Genomic DNA, 25759 nt, shown 5'->3' with positions numbered 1-25759 from the left:
TGAAACTTGTCTGAGCATATTCAGGACCAAAATTTCTTACTCTTGCAGAAGCTGTAGGTGAAAAATTGAAGAGAAAGGTTTACAAATTTCAGGAACTTTAAATAGCGACAGAGCAGTAAGCAAAGATTGTGATCATATTTCTTATTGAAATGCCCAGATTTCAGGTAGATTTGAGTCACAAAAGCACATTTTTAAAATATTAATCCTAGTTCCTACTCTTCACTAGATACTCTTATCCATGATGTTTTTTGATATAGAGTGATGACTTATTAGTCATTGGACCAACACTCTTGTGAAAATGATCCATAGCAAAAGAAAGCGTTTTTTAAATTAAAAAAAAAAAGTGGCTACAAATGGCTTTTTGTTTAAGGCTTCTTCTTTTTTCCATGCTATAATGTGCCTTACATTTCTGCCCTCTCATGTTTTTCCACTTATATGATACTGCTGTTTCTGAGTTCATCTGCCAGAGACTGCACAAGACAGCCAGAGGCTGACACAGAGCGTACGTGTATGCTTCTCCTGGCTTTTATGTAGACACAGAATACACATATTCACCCTGGTATAGGGCAGTAAACTGAATTTCAACAAAGTAGTTGTGATTTATTAACAAGTTTTAATTAAGTATATTAATGTTGCGTGCATTCTTTATTGTAACACACATAGATTCCAGTATTTTAATGGAAATGTTAACTAGATTACACCGTTCTAGAAACAATACATACAATGTAGTACATGCATAGTAGGTGTGAATTAACGTGGAATTTTATAGAAAATTGCCTGAAACCTAAGATTAAATTAGTTATAAGAACACTGTGTCCATAAGAATGGCAGTGAGTGAATGCAGTGTAATAAGGGAATTAGAGAACAAATACTAAATAAAACTTTACCATGGAAGTAGAGCTATTAGTAAATGTGGGACCACTGTGCTGAGTCTGTTGTCCTATACGTAAAGGTCTATGGATCTCAGCTGCATTACTGCTATCCAGCATAGAAAGCATAAAGATAATTTTGCCATTTTAGATGCTTAAGTACTACAGAGATGGTATATATGGAAAATTTTGTAGTACCTGTATGACTGTGTAATAATTAGTTAAAATAATAGTAATAAAAATAATAATAGCTGGTAATAATGTATACTAAATATAACTTCTAGGCCAGTAATTATGCTAAGTTATACCAATTATAAGATATTTTTAAATGGTTTGAAAAAATGGAATCTCCTAATGCTGTTGCAGACACATTAATAATCTATATTTTACTTTAAGCAATATTCAGCGCAAAACACCAGAGGTGCTGTGTCCTGAACTTCCTTTCCTACCATTCTTACTTCTCACAGGAGTAGAACCAAGCTGGATCAGTCAAGCGAGCAGCTCTGGTGCCTTTTAGCGAGGCAGAGCATCGTGTCACCAATTTTACACAGGTTACCTAAGCAAGTTATACATCTTTATGTATATTAATCACTTTTTTAGCGGGTATGGACTGGCCTGCATGCTCCTCAGCTATGATCCTGCCCCATCCATTGCAATAAGTACCAACATGCACAGCTGCTCTCTGCTGAGTCACGGGACTCGCATCACAGCATGGTCAGGCAAGATCGGCAGCCCCAACATTTCTGTGGTACAGATGCTATACTGTCCATGATATTTTAAAAGTATTTTACAGTGCATGCTATGTACCTTTCCCAATCTTTATCATATAGTTTTCAGGTTTCTGTTTTTGAAGGGTTTTCTTTTGTTCTGAAGGAAGACAGAATATGTAACACATATGCTATGTTTCTCATCAGAAGCTTATATAAGTCCATCTGGAAGTCACGTTGATAATGAAAAGCTGCGAGCTGTTTTGGAAAACATTCATACTTTTGTATTTTAGCTTGTAATGGAGGTAACTTGCAAACTCATGATAGTCATGTTTTTATTTTTCACTTTTTTTTTTAGAAATGCTTTTCTTTAGTACTTGTATAAGCATTTAGTTATTTTGGAGATTAATATGCAGTACTTGAAGCACCATAAGCATGAAATTAACTTAATTTCTGCAGTCAAAGCATGTGACCATAATTTGGTTAAAAGGATTCATGCAAAACTGGTATTTGGCTGGTCAAACATTCAGAGATCAGTTCTGCTCTTACTTACGCCCACACTTACAGGTGTAGAGGTGCAAAGAGAAAACTAATAGTAAGATCTGGCCCAAATTAGTCTTACTATAGCTCTTTAATTTTTGCTCACAAATTAATTACCTCCCGGAACATCTAAAATTGTCTGGCCTGAGAAACTTGAACTTTCTAATTAGTAAAAAATAAAGTTCAGCAGTCTAGTAAATAAGCTACTGAGTTGGGACCAAAAAGTCCCCAGCTTCAGTGTGATTTACATCTCACCTATTAAACATTGCCATAATATTTACAACACCACAGCCGTATGACGTTGCTTCCAGTTTGGTAAATCAGTGGAATTAAAATATACTTATTGCAGAGCTTTTTCTCTTTTTTTTTTTTACAGAATAATTTATCTGATGTATTTTGATTTAAAAATACTCATTATTCAAAGTCTTTTGATGCTTGAAGAATTTAGGCTTTGTATTGTTTGTGAATTGGTCACATTGTATTGGCATATTGTGATTCATAGTGGATTATGTTAAGTCGTTAATGTTAGAGTTAATGGGAGTTTGCTTGTTTAGTCTTTGCAAACAGAAGTCCCTTACTCTGTTCCAGAAATATCCTCTCACTATTTCTTGTGTGAATTAAAGAGCCTTTTTAAGTAGCTTCCAGTGGGAGAGCTTTTTCCCACTGGAGCATATTTCCACTGCTACTTATGATGCTTTTGCATTCATACAACTTTTTTGCAAATATTTTCATTTATGAAATGCTCATAAATAAGTAGATAGAAAGAATTTTGAATATCAACACACTACAGAGTGGGCTATAATTTAGGGATCCTGGGTTGCAGTATTCACAGCCAACAATCATCACAAAATGGTTTAACCTTGATTAACAGTGTTCTGGTATTTTGTACTGATAGACTTAGTATGCCTGATTGTATAAGAACTAGAAAGAGTGACATCCAGATGCCACTTAATTATACCAGGGGAATCACAGTGCTATTTAGCACTTCACTGTTTTTATAGGTGATATATCTGTACTGAAAAAGACTGGATAGTTGGATATAATATTGCCATTTGTATCACAGAACATCTCATGTTCATACTGGCATCCACACAGCAATGAGAAAATAAAAGCAATGTAATTTCCATTATTTAACATTTTCACAGGTATTTGGGAGAAAAGGAAATTGAAAGCAAGACCAAAATGGTGGTTTCTCTTGGTGCCATCTTCCTGCTTGTGTCTGTTCTGCTCTTTGCTCCTTCAGTCTCTTAAATTATGATTTCAACAGCTATTAGTGACATCCTGGCCAATCATGAAATTTCAGGCTTTGTTAAAAATGTTAAGCTAAGAACTGTTCAGCTACTCTCAGATAAACATCTTTGAAACAAAGAAAGAAAGAAATGTTAGCAGTTAAAAGTGTCCTGGCTGTAAGTGAAGCAGAATTGTATGAATCTGTGAGATGTTAAGGTTCAGAAAGTAATATTGTAAAAAACTTCCTGACCTAATCTTGGCTGCTGCTTTTTGTGATGCTGCTCTGATAGGCAAGCTGCTTTCCTATCTTGAAAGCTAAACTAAAACCTGTATCTCATACTGTACTGTATTGCTGATAAAGCACGACTGGCAAGGCTGTTGGTACATGTGATATAAAAGATATATAAATCTCTGTGATAATCAGTATTCTGCTGCTTTAGAAACATGTAAGTACTTTTGTCCCCTTACTGTCTTCTGTTTAAAGGAGATGGAGTATCTACATTCTAAGGTTTTGAAAAACAGATTTCTCTGAGAATAATTTCCTTAACATACTATTCAGAAAAAAATCAATGATCATAACTCTCAAAGAGTGTCTAATGCTTGATCCTGATAAATCTCTTATAATCTGCATGACTGAGTACTTTTGAAATCTGGAACTGTGGTATAACAAAAAACTTAAAAGGGATTTACTGTTAGATCAAAGCTAGCAGTTGAGTTTGATGATTATCTTGTTTTTCTACAGGTTCATTTTTTTTAAAGGCTGTATACGTGTTAAGTATATAGTCATTGCCTAAATCCAGTTTTTATAATGCAGGTGAGCAGAGAACAGTTTACCAGGTACAAAGGTAACTTTCAGATATATTAAGGTAAAGAACCGGGATATGTCAAATACCTAATATATCAGGGTCTGCAATTAGGGGTAGTCTGGTTATCCAGCTGGATTCCATGTGTGAACATCGACAAGTCACAATAAGTGGTAGAAATAGTCTGCCTATGTATTAAAGCATATGGACAAAGCATAATCAGCAATAACATGGTCCATTTCCAGGTGATGTTGTGTTGAATACATAGAAATCAGTACAACGGCCCTGCGTCAGTTGTTATGCCAGAGCACAAGTTTGCTGTGGAAATATGTGATTGCTACTGAGAAGTTTTCCTAGCATACTGAATTTAACTGATTTGATAAAATCCTAAGATTTTGTATCATAAAACCTTCCTGGCTGTTTGTAATGAGTACTGAATTTTATAAATATTGTGTAGCATGACATACAATAAGTTCAACGTTAAACATAACATAGCAAAATGAAAGAAGTAATTATATCTCTTGAAAATGTCTATTTTTTTCTTCCCCAAATGATACTGAATTATTACAGATTGAATTTATTGAATGATTTTTTTAATATCCCTCTTTACATACTGCTCAGGTTGGGGCTAAATTCAGGTATAATAGAGCAGCATGCTGAGGAAATGCTCTATTAATCAAGAGAAGAGTAACTGAATTCTCAGTGGGATAAGGCATTTAATTGTTGCATTTCAAGTATCAGCTGCTGTCGATTCAATTTAGAATTTTTCTGTTCAGCTTAACTCCTGTGATTATTGTTACAGCTCCGTAAAGGAAGCATACCAGATTTTTAGTGAAAAGAGATGTGTAAGATACAACTCACCATATGTAGTGCCCCACATAAATTAAGATGTCTTTTTGATGTTCCTGGTAATTGACAGTTCTACTGATAATTTTCTGCCTTTTCTGTCTCATCTTTTTGATCTCTCCTTATAGTGGATATCTCAATTCTTCCATGTTAACTGTTAGTCTTACACAATTTCAGTAATAGGAATTCATTATCGTGTATGCTTATTAAACTAATTTCATAATATCTGAGTTACTGAACTTTTCATTTTCTTGTAAAAGAATGGACAGTAGGTTTTTCAAACTTATCGTTTAGCCAGTTCATAATTTTTGTTTGCTCTGCTACTACTACAGCATTCTGCTAGAAATGCTGTCCAGATTGGAATGATGCAAGCAACATTTTAAGAAAACACTTCATAGTAAAACCAGATAGTCACTTCTCAGTTTAAAAATAATTTACTGTATTGTATTGATAAATGGTAATTTTTAACACCATATATACATTTCTTTGGAATGTACCTTGCATTTATGGTATTTCTGGCCTTTCTTCAAACTGATGATTGACTTCCATTGATGTTTAAATGCTGTAGTCCTTACTTGAGGACTACAGTTTACAGTTTTTATTCCATACTTTCCAGTTTCTCAATTTTAGAGGCAGTATTCCACAACGACCAAACTGCCATGCATTATCTATAATTTGAACATATTACAGTGGGAAATTTATAAATAATAATCTGCAGAAAAGTGTGCATCCATATCTCTGTACACTGGACCTGACCTCGTGGATGCTAAAATTTGTGCGCAAACATGAGACATTAATATGTAAACTGGGATTTTTAAAAAAGTTTAGAGAAAATGAGTGTGCAGATATCACTGAAATTAAGTGCATAATACATCCTACAATACATTTTTCCATTTGTTTGATCTTCCTCTAAATTGTGCTCTATAGTGCACCACAGTACACAAAAATCAGAGTTAAGCCTATGTCAAAATCACAACACAATATATTGTCAATGTGATTCAGTAGAATCGGGGGGGGGGGAAGGAATGAATCTTCTTTTTGTTTGAAGAGCATACTGAATGTTTGCTGCAATGTAAAATTCCATTGAAATCTTAAGTTACTTTCTGTATCCACAGATTAATATTGTTTACATTTCCTTTACAAGAACCTGAAGCTTTCTCAAAGATGTTTTAAAGGAATAATGCCTCTAACTTCAGATTTAAGTGTCAGCAAAAATACGTATCTTTAATGTTACCATGGACCATCTCTGTTTAGTATTAATTCTCAGTAGTCTCTATTCTAAATCTGCTTACATCATTCCCTTTATAAGATTAGCTACTTATCAATGCGGCCATTTTACTGATGTTATACTCCACATAGTGATAACATTAGAAGAGTCATAGAATGCTATGATCAAACTACTTATTATAGTACTCATATTTGTCTGTTGCCAACATAATGTGATGGTGTAAAAGAATAACTTTTAAAGTTTGAATTATATTATCAGTATGATTTATTGGTGCAGTATTATTTTATGATGGTATTGTTTTAAAAGCATTTGTTTTCACCTTAGTCTTCCAAAGATTTTTTTTTGACCTTTTATGGTGATTGGACATCTATGTGTACTGTACCAAAGTAATAAGTAGTTTAAAAATGCACAATAAATTCAGAAAATGCATTGGCAAGTGAGAATGCAAATATCAGCTACTGCTCTCAAAGTAATGTGCTGCTCTTTTGGAAACAGAGAGAATTAAATTATCCTATACAACTTATAACATGTGTTTTCATGTCAATGATAATAAAAAGTTTATGTTGAAACTTTTTAGATTTAGATTTTTTCTGACTTGATAGAATAACATTTACTTGAGACATGAAAATACATCTGTGGAGCTTGCTGTTGGTTTGGTCATGACGTTGGAAATTTATTTGTATTAACACATGCTATCTGGTGTCATCTAAAATGCAGCCACATGATTGGAATAATTAAACAGTACAAAGTGTGGAAGGCACCCAGTCCTAACTTACTGAAATTTCCCTTCTAAATTCTTATGTGTGGCTCAGAATAGTAGTCTAATAATTTCAGCAATTCCTTGTATGAAAATATCAAAATATTTTCAATAGGGAAATGCACATGGTGTAGTTTCTGATCTTGTGACCTCACCTGTAGTAGAGCAATTTGTCATTATAGATTGTAGATAAGAAGTTATTTTAATGTCAGACCATTGAATACATGCAAAATATTTTGATATGCATTTCAAACATTAATTTCTATTCAAAATAACTGAAATTGAAAAAAAATAATTATGTGGGGTTTCATTCACAGAAATTAAATGCATCCAGTTCATCAGAAGGCAGCACAGTTGATATTGGACTACCTCCAGAGGGTGAACAACCAGAAGCAGAACCCGAAGAAGTTCTGGAGCCAGAGGCTTGTTTTACAGAAGGTAGGAAAAGCGAAATATATGCAAGATACTTCGACCTAATGGTATTGCTTTACACTGAATTTTATTTTTATTCAAAATCAGAAAGAAGCTTTGTGATTATAGTTGTAATTTCTATTTGCATTAGTAAATCCTTCAGAGTTACTGCTGTAGATTACTGTTCTCGTGTGTGCTCTCTTTCTCCTTGGAAGGTATAATAAAAGGCACAAAGCTTTAACTTCAAATATTGAAACAAAAATGCTTAAATAGGAGATACTTATTTACAAGCATCTATTGCAGTAGCACTGAAATAAATGACTACTGTTCACTGTAATTCCTAATAAATACTTACCTTATTCTGACGTCTCAAAATTTATCATCACATTTAGGATGTGTACGGAGATTCAAATGCTGTCAAGTCAGTGTAGAAGATGGAAAAGGGAAAATCTGGTGGAATCTTAGGAAAACCTGCTATAAGATTGTTGAACACAACTGGTTTGAGACCTTCATAGTCTTCATGATTCTTCTCAGCAGCGGTGCTCTGGTAAATTAAGTGTGAAACTATTGTGACTATTTTAAGCAGCAAGCATTTAGAATTTCTGTTAATCATATAGCTGCAGGGAACAAATCAGAATTTGATATCCGTTTCATAAATGTTATAATGTAAACATGTATCAGCAAGTATTTGGCATATATTTTAGACTACATAAGAGTTTGCTCACAGGCTATGAAACAAATCATTTGGCAAGTTCAAAATTTAGATTTAATGGAAATAAATAGTTTTATCAGACTGGTGTTCACATACCTTCATATTGATGATAATAGCTTTTTTTTTTAATATACACATTTAAATAAAAACACAGCTGACCTAGGAACTTCTCAAGAGCAACTTGAATTGTCAGACTGAGAAGTAGGGTGCCAACATGATTCTGTCAGGTATTTTACAGATTGGTGTTAAATTAAGTGCACTGAGTAAGTACTGAAGTAATTAGTTCCCCATAGCAGGAGCAAAATGTAATATTCTTGCTATACTTGGTTCAATGCCCAGTGATTCACGGTCATTGCAGACATTTTCTTTTGAGAAGAGAGTTCTCTCTATTTAGGATTGTTTTGTGGGTTAGCGTGCAGAGTTTGGTTTCAATTATTCATCAAAAATACTGTATCACAGAGTCATTTTTAAATCCTTCATAGAATTTTGATATAAAGTTGTAGCTACCACAAAGGAAATCCTTATGTTAGTAAGCCATTGCTCTCTGTAATGCATTGACCCTGCCTGGATGCCAGGCACCCACCAAAGCTGCTCTAATCACTCCCCTCTGCAAGCAGAGAGGGGAGAGAAAATATAACAACTCTCATGAGTTGAGATAAGGACTGGGAGAGATCACTCACCAATTACTGTCATGGGCAAAACAGACTCGAATTGGGGGTATTAATTGAATTTATTACTTACCAAATCAGAGTAGGATAATGAGAACTAAAATAAATCTTAGACATCTTTCCCCCCCCCTCCTTCCCAAGCTCCACCTTCTCTCTCCCAGCAGTTCAGGGAGATGGGGAATGGGAGTTACAGTCAGTTTATCACAGGTTGTTCCTGCTGCTGCTCAGGGAGAGGAGTCTTTTCCCTGCTCCAGTGTGGGATCCCTCCCAAGGGAGAGAGTCCTCCACGAACTTCTCCAACGTGAGTCCATCCCATGGGCAACAGTTCTCTACGAACTGCTCCAACATCGGTCGCTCTTCCAGGGGGTAAAGTACTTTAGGCACAGGCTGCTCCAGTGTGAGTCCCCCACAGGGCCACAAGTCCTACCAGGAAACCTGCTCCAGCTTGGGCTCCTTTCTCCATGGCTCTGAAGGTCTGGGCCAGGAGCCTGCTCCAACATGGGTTTCCCACTAGTTCACAGTCCTCTTTCGGGCATTGACCTGCCTTGGCGTGGGATCTCCTCCATTGGCTGCAGGTGGATCTCTACATCCCATTGACCTCCATGGGCTGCAGGGGCACAGATTCTTCACCATGGTCTGCACCATGGGCTGTAGGGGAACCTCAGCTCTGGTGCCTGAAACACCTCCTGCCCCTCCTTCTACACTGGCCTTGGTGTCTCCAGGGCTGTTCCGCTCACATGTTCTCACTCCACTCTTCCCTGGCCACAATTAGCTCAGTGCAATAACTTTTTTTCCCCTTCTTAAATATGTCATCCCAGAGGCATTACTATAATTCGTGCTTGGCTCGGCCTTGGCCAGTGGTGGGTCCATCCTGGAGGCAGCTGGCATTGGCTCTGCCAGACATGGTGGAAGCTTCTGCCAGCTTCTCATAGAAACCACCCCTGTACCCTGCTACCAAAACCTGGCCATGCAAGCCCAGTACAGTATCCATGGAAACAAATTAAAATTAGGTTGGAGAGTGGTACTACAGTAAGTTTTGCGTGTCACTGTTCAGCTTAGCTGAAAGCTGAATATTGTGTTTGGACTGAGCTTTATGAAAAGTGTGAAGCGAAAGCCAAAGTTACACTTGAGGGAAGGATGTATGCCTTATCATCACATATATTTTTTCAATTCAAATTCTTTCTTGGCCATTATATACCACACTGCAAATTGTGAAGATATTTAATATTATATCTTCAAAAATCTTTTTCACAGGCATTTGAAGATATCTACATAGAACAACGTAAAACTATCAAGACTATGCTGGAATATGCTGACAAAGTTTTCACGTACATCTTCATTTTGGAAATGCTTTTAAAATGGGTGGCTTATGGCTTTCAAACCTATTTCACTAATGCCTGGTGCTGGCTGGACTTCCTGATTGTTGATGTATGTATTCTTTTTCATGTCCTGTACTACAGGCTCTAAAAATCAGAATGTTATGTTTTCAGGATAAGATTTCTGTTCTATTAAATGAAAACTCTATTTTAACTGTTGATGTGATATGGTTTATAATTCTTTTCAGAAAGGAAAAACTATTCAGATATACTTGTTACTCTAGAGATGTTGTATTGAAATTCTCTACTTTATGAAGTAGTAATGCTTTACTGAAATAATGATTTTTACTATCTTATTTTTTGATGGTATGGAAAGGATCCTCTTAAGGTTTTGCTGTATATGGAAGCAATTTCTTTAAGGGTTTCTAATATTCTAATCAATTACTGTAAGTGTCCTATCGCTTACTCTGTGCAATATGAAAGGAAAATACTGCTAGGAATTCTCAGTTCCATTGTACTATTCAGTACTCTTGCACTTTTCACCCTATTGTGGGTGACCTCAAAGAGATGCTTCATAGAACCATAGATGAGCCCCCTTAAAATGGGTTCTCAAATGATTTTCAAAAGGCTGCACTACCAAGGAGCAGATACACATTGTCTGAAAGAGACCTACTGATAAGTGCATTGTGATTTCAAGTCTACATGCTCAACAATGTATGCATGGTGCTGGGTAGCACAAATGGAAGATTACAGGTCTTCTACCATATAGCAGATATTCATTTCCCTTCCATCCCCAATAGCCTGACTGTAATAATAGGCATCTCTCTGTTCCACGGATGTAATTCCCATGGAAAGCAGGCTAAGAAGGTGTCTTGATTCACTTATTCGCTCATTTCAAAAAGCAGCAGAATTCTATAGGAATTGCTTTGTATCTCCCTAAAACTACAATGATATGGAGTCTTTACTATACAGAGCTTGGAAAACATTATAACTTTTAAATCTATACCAGCATTGCAAATCCTATGATAAAACATGACTATATGCACATTTAGTATTCTGTGAATGAGCCTGTACCTTTGTATAAAGCAGCGTGTTGGCTCAGTCATCAGATGTGTAAATTGCCATGACCAGTAGAGCTTGTATTTATCAACAAATGTTTTATTCTAATTTGATAATCAGGGACTTAGTTACTTCTGTGAAATTTATAAATAACTTCACTAGTTTTTCATGGCAACCTTAGCCTGTTGCAATTTTTTTCATGAAAAAATTAATATCTCAAGCATTCCTTTTAATCTGTAGTCAGGGATTGAGATAAAAAAAGTGAAAAGATCAATTTGGAGATGGAAGAATTGAGAGAATAGGAAGGATGGAAGGAAAGGGCATTAAATGAAGGGAAATAGGGGGTGATTTGGTTTATTTTTTCTTTATTAGGGCCACTCCTTCCCAATGGCTATTATAAATACATTTCCAGGGATTATTGATGAAAGATAATTGTATTATTTATTTTACAGCTATTCTAGTTTATTTACTCATCTGCCTGCAGACCAGACCAGCGTTATGAAAGCCAGAATTGATGAAGTGGTTAAAGGAATCACAGGGAATGTAATGAAGTGTGGATATGCCTAACAATGAAGCTTCTACCATTGTCTAACAAACAGTTGGTTCTCAGTCTTGATTAGTCTGGTTAAATGTGAACAGCATTGGTAGCTATGGCTATTGAATGAGATTTTCTGGACACTAGAAAATTACATTTGACCAAAGGCCGGGTCTGGATGTGGTTTTTGAGAGCTTTTACATTCTCATCAAGTTCTGAAGATATCATGGGAAGTCCTGACCTAAATTGGCCATTCCAATTCACCCAGCTTTTGAGAGTTTTCTTTTTGCATGTGACTTCAGTTTTCTTTAAATACCACCAAATGTTGACTGGTTTATGTGAATGTAGAAGGCATTTTTTGTACCGTTCTGCCAACATGGTTTCATCAACAGGTACCTAGAATATACTTTTATTCTACTTTGTCTGACTTGAAAGATCTTTCTGCATTATAGAGGGATTCCTGGAGAAAGAAGTCCAGCCTTGAATCTTCTTGAGAAGTTCAGGGCACACATCATTCCCACCATATGTCTCGAAAGGATATACAAGATGAATGAGCAATATTGCCTTTCTGTTTTTGTGTAGGTCTCTTTGGTTAGCTTAACAGCTAATGCCTTGGGCTACTCAGAACTTGGTGCGATTAAATCCCTTAGGACACTAAGAGCTTTGAGACCTCTAAGAGCCTTGTCACGATTTGAAGGGATGAGGGTAAGACAACATGAAAGAATTGAAATGCTGCATGCATACATGGAAACAATGCATGCAGAATACTCAGCGGCAAATCCATGCAGAAGTGCTACACTATCATCCTGTATATTTCACATTTATCACTAACATATAAGCAAAAGGCTTCATCTGCTTATATGAATTCATGTGTTATTGCACACATTTTACACTTATTTAGGCTCCTTGGCCTTTCACCCTATTTCATATTTTCATGGATGGCCCAAGGATTTATGAACTGCATGGATCTATGCAATATTACTACAAAACTGAATTTATCCCATACAAATACATCCTACTATAGTCAGAACAGTTTTAAAAAAATCAATACTTCCTCTCAAAAGTGTGTGCACATGCGCCCATGTATATATGCACATGTGTATTTCTTACAAGTGTAGAGTATCATAGAGAGTCTATCAAACATCTTTTAACCTACAGTTCTGTGTATCTTAGTTGGGAATGTCTGTTACAACTAAAAGTTTTGTAATGAATTTGCATGTTAATAAGTAAATTGGCAATATACCTTCTCTCTTTCATATTAGAACTATTGCATTCTATTTAAGAAAACTTTTCTAACATATCAGAGATTGAGCTGGTTTTATTTCTGGTTGCGTACTGCTTTCCATATTGATTCTAAAATGTTGATTATAATCTATAGAGCACTAAGCAGCCTGGAAACATATCAGACTTCTGCTGTCAGAGTTGGGTATATTCGAGAATAACCTGTCCCCAGCTGTTCATTAGCAGCGTGGCAGTTATACAGCTGAGCCCCTCAGCTGCCCAGTGGGGTATGCTCAGTCTGTTCCTGCGTAAAGTCAAATTCATTAGTTTGGATCACTTCTTCAGTGCACTGAAATGGACAGATCTTATGCATTCTGCTGTGACTTGAAAGCTCTAGAAATATTTCTCTTAGGAGTAGTAGTGTACAACTGGAGATGGTAGATACACGTAGCTCTTTGTAGTACCCGCCACAGGAAGATGTCTGACGTACACCTTCGGGGTCCATCTGTCTCTCCTGGACATACTGCTACAGATCTAAACAGCAGATGCACCTGAACTGGAACCCTATTGCTGTCATTAAAAGTGATCCTTTTGTGAGCTCTCTGCTGTGATCACTGATCTTTGGCACCCCAGGTTGTAAGCTGATTAGCAAATTTGTAACTCAGCTACAAATTGGTGAGAAAATGTGATGCTCTATGTGTGTGGAAAGTAAGAGAAGAGGCTTCAATCAAAAAGAAGACAGGCTTTGGTGAAACATTATAAATTCAAATAGGAAATACCATTTCCTTGTCTCCAACACATTTCTAGAGCTTTACTAAAGCAAATTTGAAAATGTGGGATGTTTATATCAGGTGTAAGGTCTGTCTAAAACCTCAGTAGTGTGTCACTAAAAACTGCATTAGCTGGGGGTTTTCTTTATGACAATGATTAGGAAAAAAACCAAACCAAAAATATTACAAATTTTATATGCACAGTAAATTGCATATAACGTGGCAATTTATTGTGGCAAGGAAAAAACAATCACTTTGTCATGAAGGTTTATTGGTAATTGTCAGTCCCATGAATTCTGTGTTGGTGTAAACTTTACCTACTGATTGGATCCTGATCTGCCAGCTGTATCTTTGTAAAATACTCAAATATGGAGGAGATTTATGACTTTAGAAAAAGATATAAAAAAAATTAGATAGTGTCAAACTAGAAATATGATCTATATTTTTATTAGTTAAGCAATTAACCATTGAAATTTTCCTATGGATATAATGAATTTTGCCTTATTTAAAGTAATTAATTCTAGGTTTAGTGTCTTGAAAGATACAGTACCTGAAGGTGATGAAGGAATTAGTATGAGAACATTTTAAGGTCTGAGACACGGAAATTCAAGATGTCTGTTTATAACATAGTCATTTCCAGTGATGCACAACTGTGTGTTTTGAGTGTCTTCAAATGATTCATATTACAAGCTGGTCCTCTATAGATTCAGGACTCAGACTAAAACCAGAGAAAGTAGGTCAGCTGTAGGAATCCAGCAATTAAAAAATGAAGAACATGACTGGACCTGCAGATGTAGCAGAAACAGGAACAGAATTCTCAGGTGTACTGAGACTGGAAGCTTGAGGACAAATATTTTTACTTCATTAACTATCCCTTTATATCTCAATAATGGTTCCTGATGGATGATATCACTTCATTTAAGAAATCTACTTATATTTTTTAGGTAGAAGAATTGAGATAACTTGAAATAAAATTTATGTAAAAGTAATGACTAATACATTTGGGAAATATTTCCAATTTAAACTAATTCAGTATTGTTTTTAGAATATTCATTTGCTTAGGTCAAACAACTCCTTATGGCCTTCCACAGTCATGATGTTGACAGTGCTGGTACGAGCCTGTGAGCACAAGAAAGCACTGTTAAAATAGTCAGAAGAGATTTATCCGTTAGTCAGGGAATCGTCTCTACCCAGTTGCTCAGTGATAAAATGCTATACTGTTTTTGCTTACTGATTTATAATAGGTATTGCCAAGGAGATTTTTAGTATGATTAAGAAACTATTCTAATTTTTTTTAAATTTCCCCACTAGAAATAACCAATTATTAAAATTTGATTTAAAATATGGCGGGGGGTGGGGAGCAAGCAGAAAAACAAACTAAAGGATGGCAGGTTTGGACTTAATGCAGCATTCTATGCTTTTATAGAGTCATGGAGTAATTTACATTGAAAGGAACCTTATTTGGTCCAGCTTCTAAATGTAACATAAAAACTACTTCATTGAAGTCCTATAGGATCTCAAATATAGTCCAACGTATGTATCACCCAAAAGAGGTAGTGTTTTGGCAGGAATGGAGCCCTGAAAGTAAAGCAGGTATTGCTCCTTTCCTTCAGCCCAATGCAACTTTAGAGGACACGTGACAGTGGTGTTCACCACCTACTCTAACATTCAAAGGTTTTATTTTCTGTTCTGTAAAATGGCGAATGAATGAAAGGCAATTTACCTGGATGACTAATTTTATAGTTAATTGATTCTATGGATGCTATTAATTGTAGATATAATTGTAATACCAAAATACTTTACAGGCTTAAACTACATATTTGTATTTCAAACAGAAACAATTAGCTTAGTATGCTAGAGGATCTGCCCTAGTGCCTACATCATAGAAACTAATTAATTATAAGCTATTCCGTCAACATAATAACTACTGTTCTGCATTTAAAAAAAAATCTTCATTAGGGTCTAAGGATCTGATTCAATTGTTTTGGCAAAGTTGGCAGCAGTGCTCCACAGTTACTAAATTTTATATTCTTAGAGTTATTTACAGAAAGATTTAAAATAAGAATTAGCTAATTTAGTGGTTCATCAATTCCATCATTAAATTAATAATTTTCATTCATAATGGACCTACTTTCTCCCTAATTTTATTTTTCTTACTGTTTTATTTTCAATCTGGCATGGTTTTTATCATTGCTTATCATCATACATGAACTCATTTTCACATTTTTCTTTCCTGAAGCCTGATTTTTCCCAAAATTCATTTGGGAATTAAATCAAGTCTCTTCTTCAAGTTTTATCTGCCACTTGCCTGAACCCTAACAGCTTTGGTGTGTTCAGACACTCAGCAGGTTTCCTGATTTGAACACTGCTTCTTTTCTCATTTTGTATGTAACCATCCAAATGAACATGCACACATCCCTGAATTTTATTTTTAAAAAGACTTAAAATTAATTTCAGTTAAAAATTTGCTCAGTAATAGATTTGAACTGTTTACCCAGTATACATGTAATATAAAAAATTTGGTTTGTTTGATTCAATCAGTGATTATAATTATTATGGGCATGATTTTGCAGACATACATTAAGTAAATATTCTAAAAAGAACTAATAGATGCTTTTTTTTCTGATTATTTTTTTAGTTTGTTTTATCTGTTTGTTCTTATTTTTTCCCAGTCTTTAAAGTTACCATTTGCTACTGTTTGTATTTTTAACTTCTAATTATGTTGACATTTTATCTTTTCTCTGTACTGCTTTTCTGACTTGTGACTCTCAACAATTAAAACAGTGTAACACAGATATTGGAACTATAACAGAGTTACATTTAAGAAAGGCTGATGATGCATTTGTAAGGTACTGATGCCTGTGTTCTTACAATGTCTCTCTTCGGTTTCATTTGTCCTCTAGGTTGTTGTGAATGCCCTGTTGGGAGCGATTCCATCTATTATGAATGTGCTTCTTGTTTGCCTTATATTCTGGCTGATCTTCAGTATCATGGGAGTAAACCTATTTGCTGGAAAATTTTACTACTGCGTTAACACTACAACTGATGAGAGATTTGACATCAGCCAAATCAACAACTACAGTCAATGTGAGGAGCTCATACAAAACAATGAAACTGCCCGGTGGAAGAATGTCAAGGTTAACTTTGATAACGTAGGCCTTGGTTATCTTTCTCTGCTTCAAGTGGTAAGTCACCACTCCTTAATTTCTATTTCTCTTTCTATATCTCTGTTGCTGACTTGTAACAATAAAAAGTTATTTCTTATTGTTTTTTTTTTTAATTTAGAAATTTTGTCTGTCACTTCTTGGTTTGAATTATGAAGTGTGGGATAAATCCATGACTCTACAGAAATCATTCAAGACCCAGGGGCTGTGCTGACTATGAGAAAAAAATACGTAATTTAAGCCTAATACACCTGGGCTGTATTGAAAAAAATAACTTGCACAAAAAATAACTTTTACATCAGATATTACTTATAAGGGATAAAAGTTCTTAATAGGTGCTATGTCCTCTATAGTGAGATACTAGAATTCGCTTGCAATTCTTGTGCATGAATAAAACATGCAATAGAAAGCAAGAGTCAGCTATTAATGTTGCACTGTGCAGGTTTGTACGATGAGAGCTACTTAGTCGTCAGGTCTTAAACAACATTTCTGACAAGCCATTTTCCAGGAAAAGTGTGATGTAAACACCAGTGTTCTTTTTATAGGCTACATTTAAAGGATGGATGGATATCATGTATGCAGCTGTGGATTCTCGTAATGTAAGTATAGTCCCTTGACTCCATTTGTTTTGACTGTATGAGCTCCGAGATTTGAGAATGTAATTTTAACATCTTTCAGAAATAACAGTAAAAATGAGAGAAGAAGGAGCTATTATAATTTTGTAGTCAGAGAAAATGGAAACCATAGGAAAAATACAAGAGATAGGGAAAGCAGAGGAGCAGTCCTAAAGGATTCCACGTTCTCGATGGTATGGTTGGACCAAAATTCCTCAATCCCACACCAGACTTAACTGTTGCCTGAAACGCCTTTTCGTCCTCTTATTGTGCATCGAGGAATTATTTATATTTGGAAACAGGCACTGATACAGAGATAAGTTCTTTTGTAATACTGATCTTTTTTTAAAGCTCAGACTTTCACTGTGCTCTGCAAGCCACTCCTTTCTTTAGGGCACAGTGCCTATTTTTAATTTGGCCTGTGCATTTTTTTACCCTTTTGCCTCCTCCTTGCTCCCTTGGTGCAAGTTTTTCTGTAGTTCTAAGTAGAGAACTGAATAAACTATACTGGTAAAGCTCCAGCTACACTCACAGCAGGCCTGTTGTAGCTGTACCAGTGTGCATAGCTGTACCAAGAATATATGCTTAGTCTAAACACGGCTTGGATGCCTCTTTTCCATAATCTGGTGCAGTTTCCTAATTCCCATAGCAGTGAAAGCTCTGCCTGCCCACATCAGGGGCTCCCACAAGATTTACACAAAATTCTGCAGATTTAAATGCTGGTGTTTCTCCTCATCTGTAGACTCAGATAGATGGAACTTTAGTAGTTTAAACTAATCGTGTCTTCAGTATTTATTCTACACTCATACAGGCCAGTTACATTTTTTAAAATGAAATATCAAGTTTGATAGCAAAGTTCTTTTTCAAGAATGTAACTTAATAGATTGAAAGTCAGTGGAATGGATATGTCAGAACTTGACTGTGAGAAGCAAAGATCAGAGTGATAGAGCCCTAATTTTATCCAGCATATATTTTGTGCTCACTGTTAAACTAAGGTTTAGTTTCTATGCCTGTTTTTGCAGGTTTTGGATCAGCCTAAGTATGAAGATAACCTGTACATGTATCTTTACTTTGTCATCTTTATCATCTTTGGATCATTTTTTACCTTGAACCTTTTTATTGGTGTCATCATAGACAATTTCAACCAGCAGAAAAAGAAGATAAGTACTTCATCATTATTCTGCAAAGAAATCAAACAAATGCTTGGTTTTGGTCCAGTCATGAAAATTTTATTCATTAAGTATTTTTTTTCTTCTAGTATAAATTAATATGAGCTCTGCATACTAAATACATTGAATTATTAAAGCTTACAGCTTGACTTGATGAGGGCTTGATGGACAATTGACAATATATGTCTGTCCATGATTAGTGAAATACTCATTGTCATTTTTGTAAAGATGTGGATTTGGGGCTGGAGTCTACAGTAGACTCATAAAAAGTCTATCCATTGAAATAGCAAAATTAGCTATAAAAACTCTTTGCTATATTACCTTCATATCACAGAGCTCAGCAGTGTAAATTTCTGAACTTTAATAACAAACTTTGTATTATCTTCATTTGTGCTCTTTAGTCTTTTTGTTTTGTCAACACTGCATCAAAAGGTATTAGTGTTTCAGCTGCAGAATTAACCCTTTGTGTAGCTTAATACTTAATTTATAAAAATAATAGAAGAGGATTTTTATATCTGCCCTAAATTTTCCCACAGATGAAAATGTGAACAAGAGTGATTATTACTATTATTTTTAAGTAATCGATAAAGATACATGATTGTAACCAGTTTTTGTCTCTTTGGTTTACTTTGGAGGTCAAGACATTTTTATGACAGAGGAACAGAAGAAATACTACAATGCAATGAAAAAATTGGGTTCAAAGAAACCACAAAAGCCTATACCTCGACCAGCAGTAAGAATAAAAATATTTTCTGTTATTTTTACATCTGTATGAAAATTGGATTTTTTCAATTATGCCTTAGGCTGAAATAAGTTGTAAGCTAAAACAAGAAGTGATATAAGAAAAGCCTTATTTATCTCAAATACTTTTTTTTTTCTCTTTTCCCCCACCCCCAACAGAACAAATTCCAAGGCATGGTCTTTGATTTTGTAACAAAACAAGCATTTGATATCAGCATCATGATACTTATCTGCCTTAACATGGTCACAATGATGGTAGAAACAGATGATCAGAGTGAAGACATGGAAAACATTTTATATTGGATTAACCTGGTGTTTATCGTACTTTTCACCGGAGAATTTGTCCTGAAATTGATTTCACTTCGCCATTACTACTTTACTATAGGTTGGAATATTTTTGATTTTGTGGTTGTCATTCTCTCCATAGTAGGTAAGAGCAATTAATTTTTATGAAATGTCTAATTCTGTAGAAACAGAAACATTTTTGGCATGTAAAATCTATTTATATTTTGGTTCAACTTTGTCACTAGAAAGTCTTATCCACAAAATAACTGAAAAGTGTATGGTAAGAAATTGTTTAGCAAGAGGCTTCATACATTCCTACTTTTTTATTAGTTGAAATTAGATCTTTATTCTGAATTCAATAGAGATTTCAATGCATACATAAAAATCAATTTTGATATAGACTTACAGTGGCAGTTGCAGGTGAAAGAGTCCAGCAGTCCAAAATCCAAGAGCAAAATCTGTGTGGGACTATTGTTGGCTAGCATGCACATATCCTAGGCAGCAGGGTAAAACCCTTAGCTGACTTCAGAGTTTTGTTTGATCTGGAGAGGTTTCATGCCTGAGCTGGAGTGAGAAACTGGAGATGCAGAGCTGAAGCAGATATAGTAACAAATAATGACTCCACTAATCTTTGTTTTACCTAGAGCAGCAAACCTGAAAGAGCTGAGTAAAAATTGTGTTATTTTAACTTTTCAGAACTCCTTAATATGCGAATCGGTTTTACTATATTTATATCCAAACAGGATGTAGTTAATTTTCTGCTTTGAGGCACATAATATAATGCTCAATTTTTCTACTCTTCAATGAGGTTTAACAAACATTTTTATTACCAGTTTGTTTACATTTGAATTGCTGTGTCACTAATAATAAACTTGGGTTCATGTTATTTTATGTACGATTAAGAGGTTGCAGTTCTCTACAAACACACGTATTTTCTTTGAATACCATAACTTGATTACATGACATTTTAATACTACTCTACATATAACCTTTCTTCTGATTAACTGAGATTATTTTTGTTACAATTAAACAGAAGGGTATTCCTCTGGTCTCAGCATTTGCTAATATACATGCACTAGTTATCAGTTTGCCCTAAAAAAAGATTGATGTTGTGTATTTGTTTGTCTGTTCACATACATTCTCATGCAATTAATACTCAGAAAAATCACTGATGCAGTTTTCCATTATCCTGCAAATTGCTTCAGAATTTCTATTGGGATTTGTTAGTTTCCAAAGCATACCAAACTATAAAGGCTTCGTAAAAACAACCGAATGGCTAATTTCTAAAAATCTGTGTAAATATCCTATTCTTCTAAAGTTCTACAATATTTGTAGAATAAATCTTTAGCAGTGGTTTTTAAATATAATAATACTCTTTACTGATTTAACTTGTTTTTCTCTAGGTATGTTCTTAGCTGAGATGATTGAGAAGTACTTTGTGTCCCCCACACTATTCAGAGTCATCCGACTTGCCAGAATCGGTCGAATCCTGCGCCTCATTAAAGGCGCCAAGGGAATCCGCACTCTGCTTTTCGCTTTGATGATGTCTCTTCCTGCTCTGTTCAACATTGGTCTGCTGCTCTTCCTGGTCATGTTCATCTATGCGATATTTGGCATGTCCAACTTTGCCTATGTTAAGAGGGAAGTTGGGATCGATGACATGTTCAACTTTGAAACGTTTGGCAACAGCATGATCTGCCTGTTTCAGATCACCACGTCTGCTGGCTGGGACGGTTTGCTCGCCCCGATTCTGAACAGTGGGGAGCCCGACTGTGATCCCCATAAAGATCATCCTGGGAGCTCTGTGAAAGGTGACTGCGGCAACCCTTCCGTTGGGATTTTCTTCTTTGTCAGCTACATTATCATCTCCTTTCTGGTAGTGGTGAACATGTACATTGCTGTGATTTTGGAGAACTTCAGTGTTGCTACTGAGGAAAGTGCTGAACCCTTGAGCGAGGACGACTTTGAGATGTTCTATGAGGTTTGGGAGAAATTTGATCCCGATGCAACACAATTCATAGAGTTCAGTAAATTATCAGATTTTGCAGCTTCATTAGATCCGCCTCTTCTCATCGCAAAACCGAACAAAGTCCAGCTCATTGCAATGGATCTGCCCATGGTGAGCGGTGACAGAATTCACTGCCTCGACATCCTGTTTGCTTTCACAAAGCGTGTTTTGGGGGAAAGTGGAGAGATGGATGCCCTCAGAATACAAATGGAAGATCGGTTTATGGCAGCCAATCCTTCTAAAGTCTCCTATGAACCAATTACAACCACATTGAAACGAAAGCAGGAGGAGGTGTCTGCTGTCATCATTCAGCGTGCTTACAGACGTCATCTTTTAAGGCAAAAATTCAAAAAAGTGTCATGTATATTTAGTCAGGATAAAGGTAAAGAGGAGGATGATCTGCCCATGAAAGAAGATATGATAATGGATAAACTAAATGAGAACTCTACTCCAGAAAAAACAGACATGACCCCATCCACAACCTCCCCACCTTCTTATGACAGTGTAACAAAGCCAGACAAGGATAAATATGAAAAAGACAAATCAGAAAAAGAAGATAAAGGTAAAGACAGCAAGGAAAGTAAAAAGTAACACAGAATGATGTTTGGGATAAACTGTTTACAGTCTGAAAAAGTATGTATTTGTGTCAACAGGACTCCTGTAGGAGGTACATGCCAAACTGTCAGTTTTTACATATATAGATATATATATGATTATATATATATATATAAGGTCAGTGCCTATAACAAGACAGTGACCCCTCGTCATCAAACTGCAACTCTGTAAAACAGGGTAACATCTTGACAGGAGGTTGTTGTTTTTAGTACCAGCTGACAGTGCTGAAGAGATGATAAAATGGCCAATCAGATGGTAGGGACCAGTTAAAAAAAAGGGTGCAAACCTATGAATCTCTGTGTTTAACATGAAACACACAGTACAAAAATTGTATCCACTGTTAGCATTTCAACAGTCACATTTGCCATATTTTTACAAAAATCAGTGTTGGTGAACTTATCATTTTTTAATTCACAGGTTGTTTACTATTATATGTGACTATTTTTGTAAATGGGTTTTATGTTGGGGAAGGGGGTATGAGGACCAGGTGTTCTACTCTCGGATTCTCTATAATGTACAGACTGAAGTGATTTGCATGAAGGCATGCTGCACTTGTAGTTCATGCATGGAAAAACATGACGTCGCACAAAGCAGCAGTCTGACTACTTCCATGTTTCAGGGTGGCTCTATGTTTTGAGGTGCTTAATAACAGTATCCATCTAGTATCTCATCCAGAAAATCTTAATGTGCCTGTAAAGTCCCATAGAGTCTACAATAATAGAACAGATGTTTTATTTTTTCATAAGTCATTTAACTGTGGTTGAACAAACTCTGCGTAAAAATTTTTCCGAGGGACATGAGTCCACTTTTAAGTATTCTTCTGCGAAAAACCGCCTACCTGACCTTGGGAAATTGTGTTTACCAAAAACTTGCAAAACTTAAGAATTATAAAGTTGTTCTGCTTCACCCTGCAGTATCGTTTAGCCATCTTCTGCTCTCAGCAAGGTTGACATTATATGTGTTGATTAAAAAAGTACCGTCTATGTAAATAGTTATTTTATCCCGTGGTGCATGTTTGAGCAAACAAATAATGACGTGCACAATATTTATTGCATCAAATATGTACCACAGTAAGTGTAATTTGCAAGCTTTCAACAGCTAATATAAAATATTCTGTACCATTATAGATAGTTTGGAAGCTATCACTGATGCATGTTTATCTTGCCTTTGCTGCTGTTATTCTACTCCTTCCACTGTTAAGAGTCTAATATGGGAAGCCATATCTCAGTGGTTAAGTGAAATAAATTGGTCAATCGGTCATCATTCTTTCACAACATCAAGCAATAGTTTGCAGCTATTTAAGAGCTTCTTGCTTTGCATTATAAAATTTTAAGTGACTACTGTACGGTGTATAGTCAGACTGTACAGGATATGTTGCAAACTGCTTAATCTGTTGAAAAATACATGGATAGAATTTTCTAAGAAAATATAAATATTGTAAAAAATACCATTTTATTTTATTTTTCAGCGTTTTGTACATAAAATAAGAAATGAGAATTATCTTCAGGTTGATGTTACTGTCACTTTTGTTACCTTCTATCCATAGCACTTTTTAATTCAAGAACTTCACAAAATAAGAAACAAAGGAAAGAATGGGGTAGCTTTAGGTTTCTGCTTTTTTATTAGTACTGTATTTTTGCACACATTTTAATGTGAAATAAGTTTCAAACTGAGTCCAAAATGCACTTGCTTCCAAATAGATATAACTTGTAATTGAAATGTGGTGGGGAAGATTTGTTTAAAATTCTAGCACTGCCTGCATCAGAAGTTTCAAGGTAGTCTTTTTATTCATGAAATCTTTACCGGTGTTTGTTTACATAGACTATTCTTATTCTTGTTGATTCATGCTGCACTAGAACTGTTCTAAATATAATATGGGATCCACGATGCTTTTTTTTCCACAGGAATTAAATAGCAAACTTGTATAATTGATCACATCAGGACATTTTGTGTTTCTTACACAAGCAAAAATTCGATGTTGACTCCTCCTTTTACAAAACTATTGACTTGTGTGTCGGTGAACTGCATGCAGGAAAATGCTATTACCATAAAGAACAGTAAACCACATTACAGTTGAGCCAAAAGAATAAAGACTTCATTTTTTATTGTATTTAATGGTTCTTTGTTTCTTTTTTTCACTACAAACTATTGGCTATCAAGTGGTGCTATGAAAATAAAACGTGAATATATAAAGTGTTAGAAATAATGAGTAGTGATTAGAATTCATTATAATAGTAGATTTGCAAAAATTAAAAATAATCTAAGCTGTATGCTTTCAGAAGGATGTTTAATATGATTTGCACTTTTCAGGTTATTAATACGGTTTAGGATCCTAGTAGGATAATGTTTATGTGCTCATGATGCTTAAATCCCTTTTTCATATAATTTATTCTGAGACAACTAGAAAAACAGATGTTAACTCTCTAGCTATCAAGGCTGAAGAGCAGTACGTATCATTTCAATGATACTTTACATTTGACGTGAAGAATTATCTTTGTGCTATAAAGAAAAATTGTTTACCTCATAATTTTAAAAGTGTAATTTATTATTTTGCGTTAAGACGTGAGAGTCAAATTTTTAGGTAGCAGTCATATTTGAGTGCTATTTCAAAAAAGAACTTTTCTCTGTTGTAAATTTAAAGTCATGTCATGACTAAAGAAATTAAAAGCAAAAACTCTAATAATCATCATAGATATGCAGATGTGCACATCAGATACTCCGTATAGTATCAGGAAACCCAGATATACCCAATGATCTGTGTTATGTGGAAGTCCGAGCTTTGGGTGTGGACCCCAGCAAATGGAGCAGTGGATGGTGGGTGCCCTCCATCTCTTCCCTCCACAGTCTTCTACTACTGATGGTCTGTGGAGATGGTTTACTCTACAAATGACCATTGCTACATTAGTGTAGTGAGCTCTTAGGCTGCAGTATTGCAATTAGATTTTTTACCTCAGGCTGTGAAGTAACAGTCGTCAGGATAGGGTGTAAGATAGGGAGAGATGAGAGAATCTGAAATTCTGTAATTTAAGGACAAATTTCCTCAGTATGGTTGATTTTGTGGAAAAAGAAAAAAAAACACAACAAAAAAATGTTGAAAAAAATGCAGGTACATAAATAATATATGCGTATTTATTAGACCATTCTGAAAATAATCAGTATGCGTCCGGCAGGGAGTTGTAATTAACAGAAGACTAGTACAAAGGAAAAAATTAATTAAATGCCTCAAACGTGACAAACAGCTGTGGTTTTGTTCGGGTGCCCTTTCCCCCCCCCCCTTTTTTTTTTTCTTTTTTTTTTGCTAACATGTGTAGAGGTACTGAGCACACGTGTGTCCCATCGGACACCGGCGCTGCCCGGGTGTGTCCCCGCAGCGCCTCCCGCGCTCCCCCCGCCCGGGCAGCGCGCGCAGCCGTGAGGCGGCTCCGGCCGCTCGGTCCGCCCGTGGCTCCGGGACGGCCCCGCCGGCCTCGGCCCGGAACCGCCCCCCGGCC

General features: G+C 35.7%; 1 protein-coding gene across 1 annotated transcript in view; it reads left to right on the top strand.

Moving 5' to 3' along the window:
- LOC116789620 (sodium channel protein type 2 subunit alpha-like) overlaps nucleotides 1-24378 on the top strand; it is a 59336-nt gene extending 34958 nt beyond the window's left edge. The window contains 10 exon segments of the mRNA XM_032693641.1: nucleotides 7298-7418; nucleotides 7784-7938; nucleotides 10026-10199; nucleotides 12264-12386; nucleotides 16576-16857; nucleotides 17382-17435; nucleotides 18473-18610; nucleotides 19248-19352; nucleotides 19520-19790; nucleotides 21049-24378. Coding sequence (XP_032549532.1) covers nucleotides 7298-7418; nucleotides 7784-7938; nucleotides 10026-10199; nucleotides 12264-12386; nucleotides 16576-16857; nucleotides 17382-17435; nucleotides 18473-18610; nucleotides 19248-19352; nucleotides 19520-19790; nucleotides 21049-22244 — 2619 coding nt within the window. The 3' untranslated portion in view covers nucleotides 22245-24378.
- Nucleotides 24379-25759: the final 1381 nt, after the last annotated feature.

The sequence above is a fragment of the Chiroxiphia lanceolata genome, chromosome 7, assembly GCF_009829145.1.
Source record: "Chiroxiphia lanceolata isolate bChiLan1 chromosome 7, bChiLan1.pri, whole genome shotgun sequence".
Classification (NCBI taxonomy): domain Eukaryota; kingdom Metazoa; phylum Chordata; class Aves; order Passeriformes; family Pipridae; genus Chiroxiphia; species Chiroxiphia lanceolata.
Note: the sequence above shows the minus strand (reverse complement) of the source record. Positions and strands in the feature narration are given on the sequence as shown.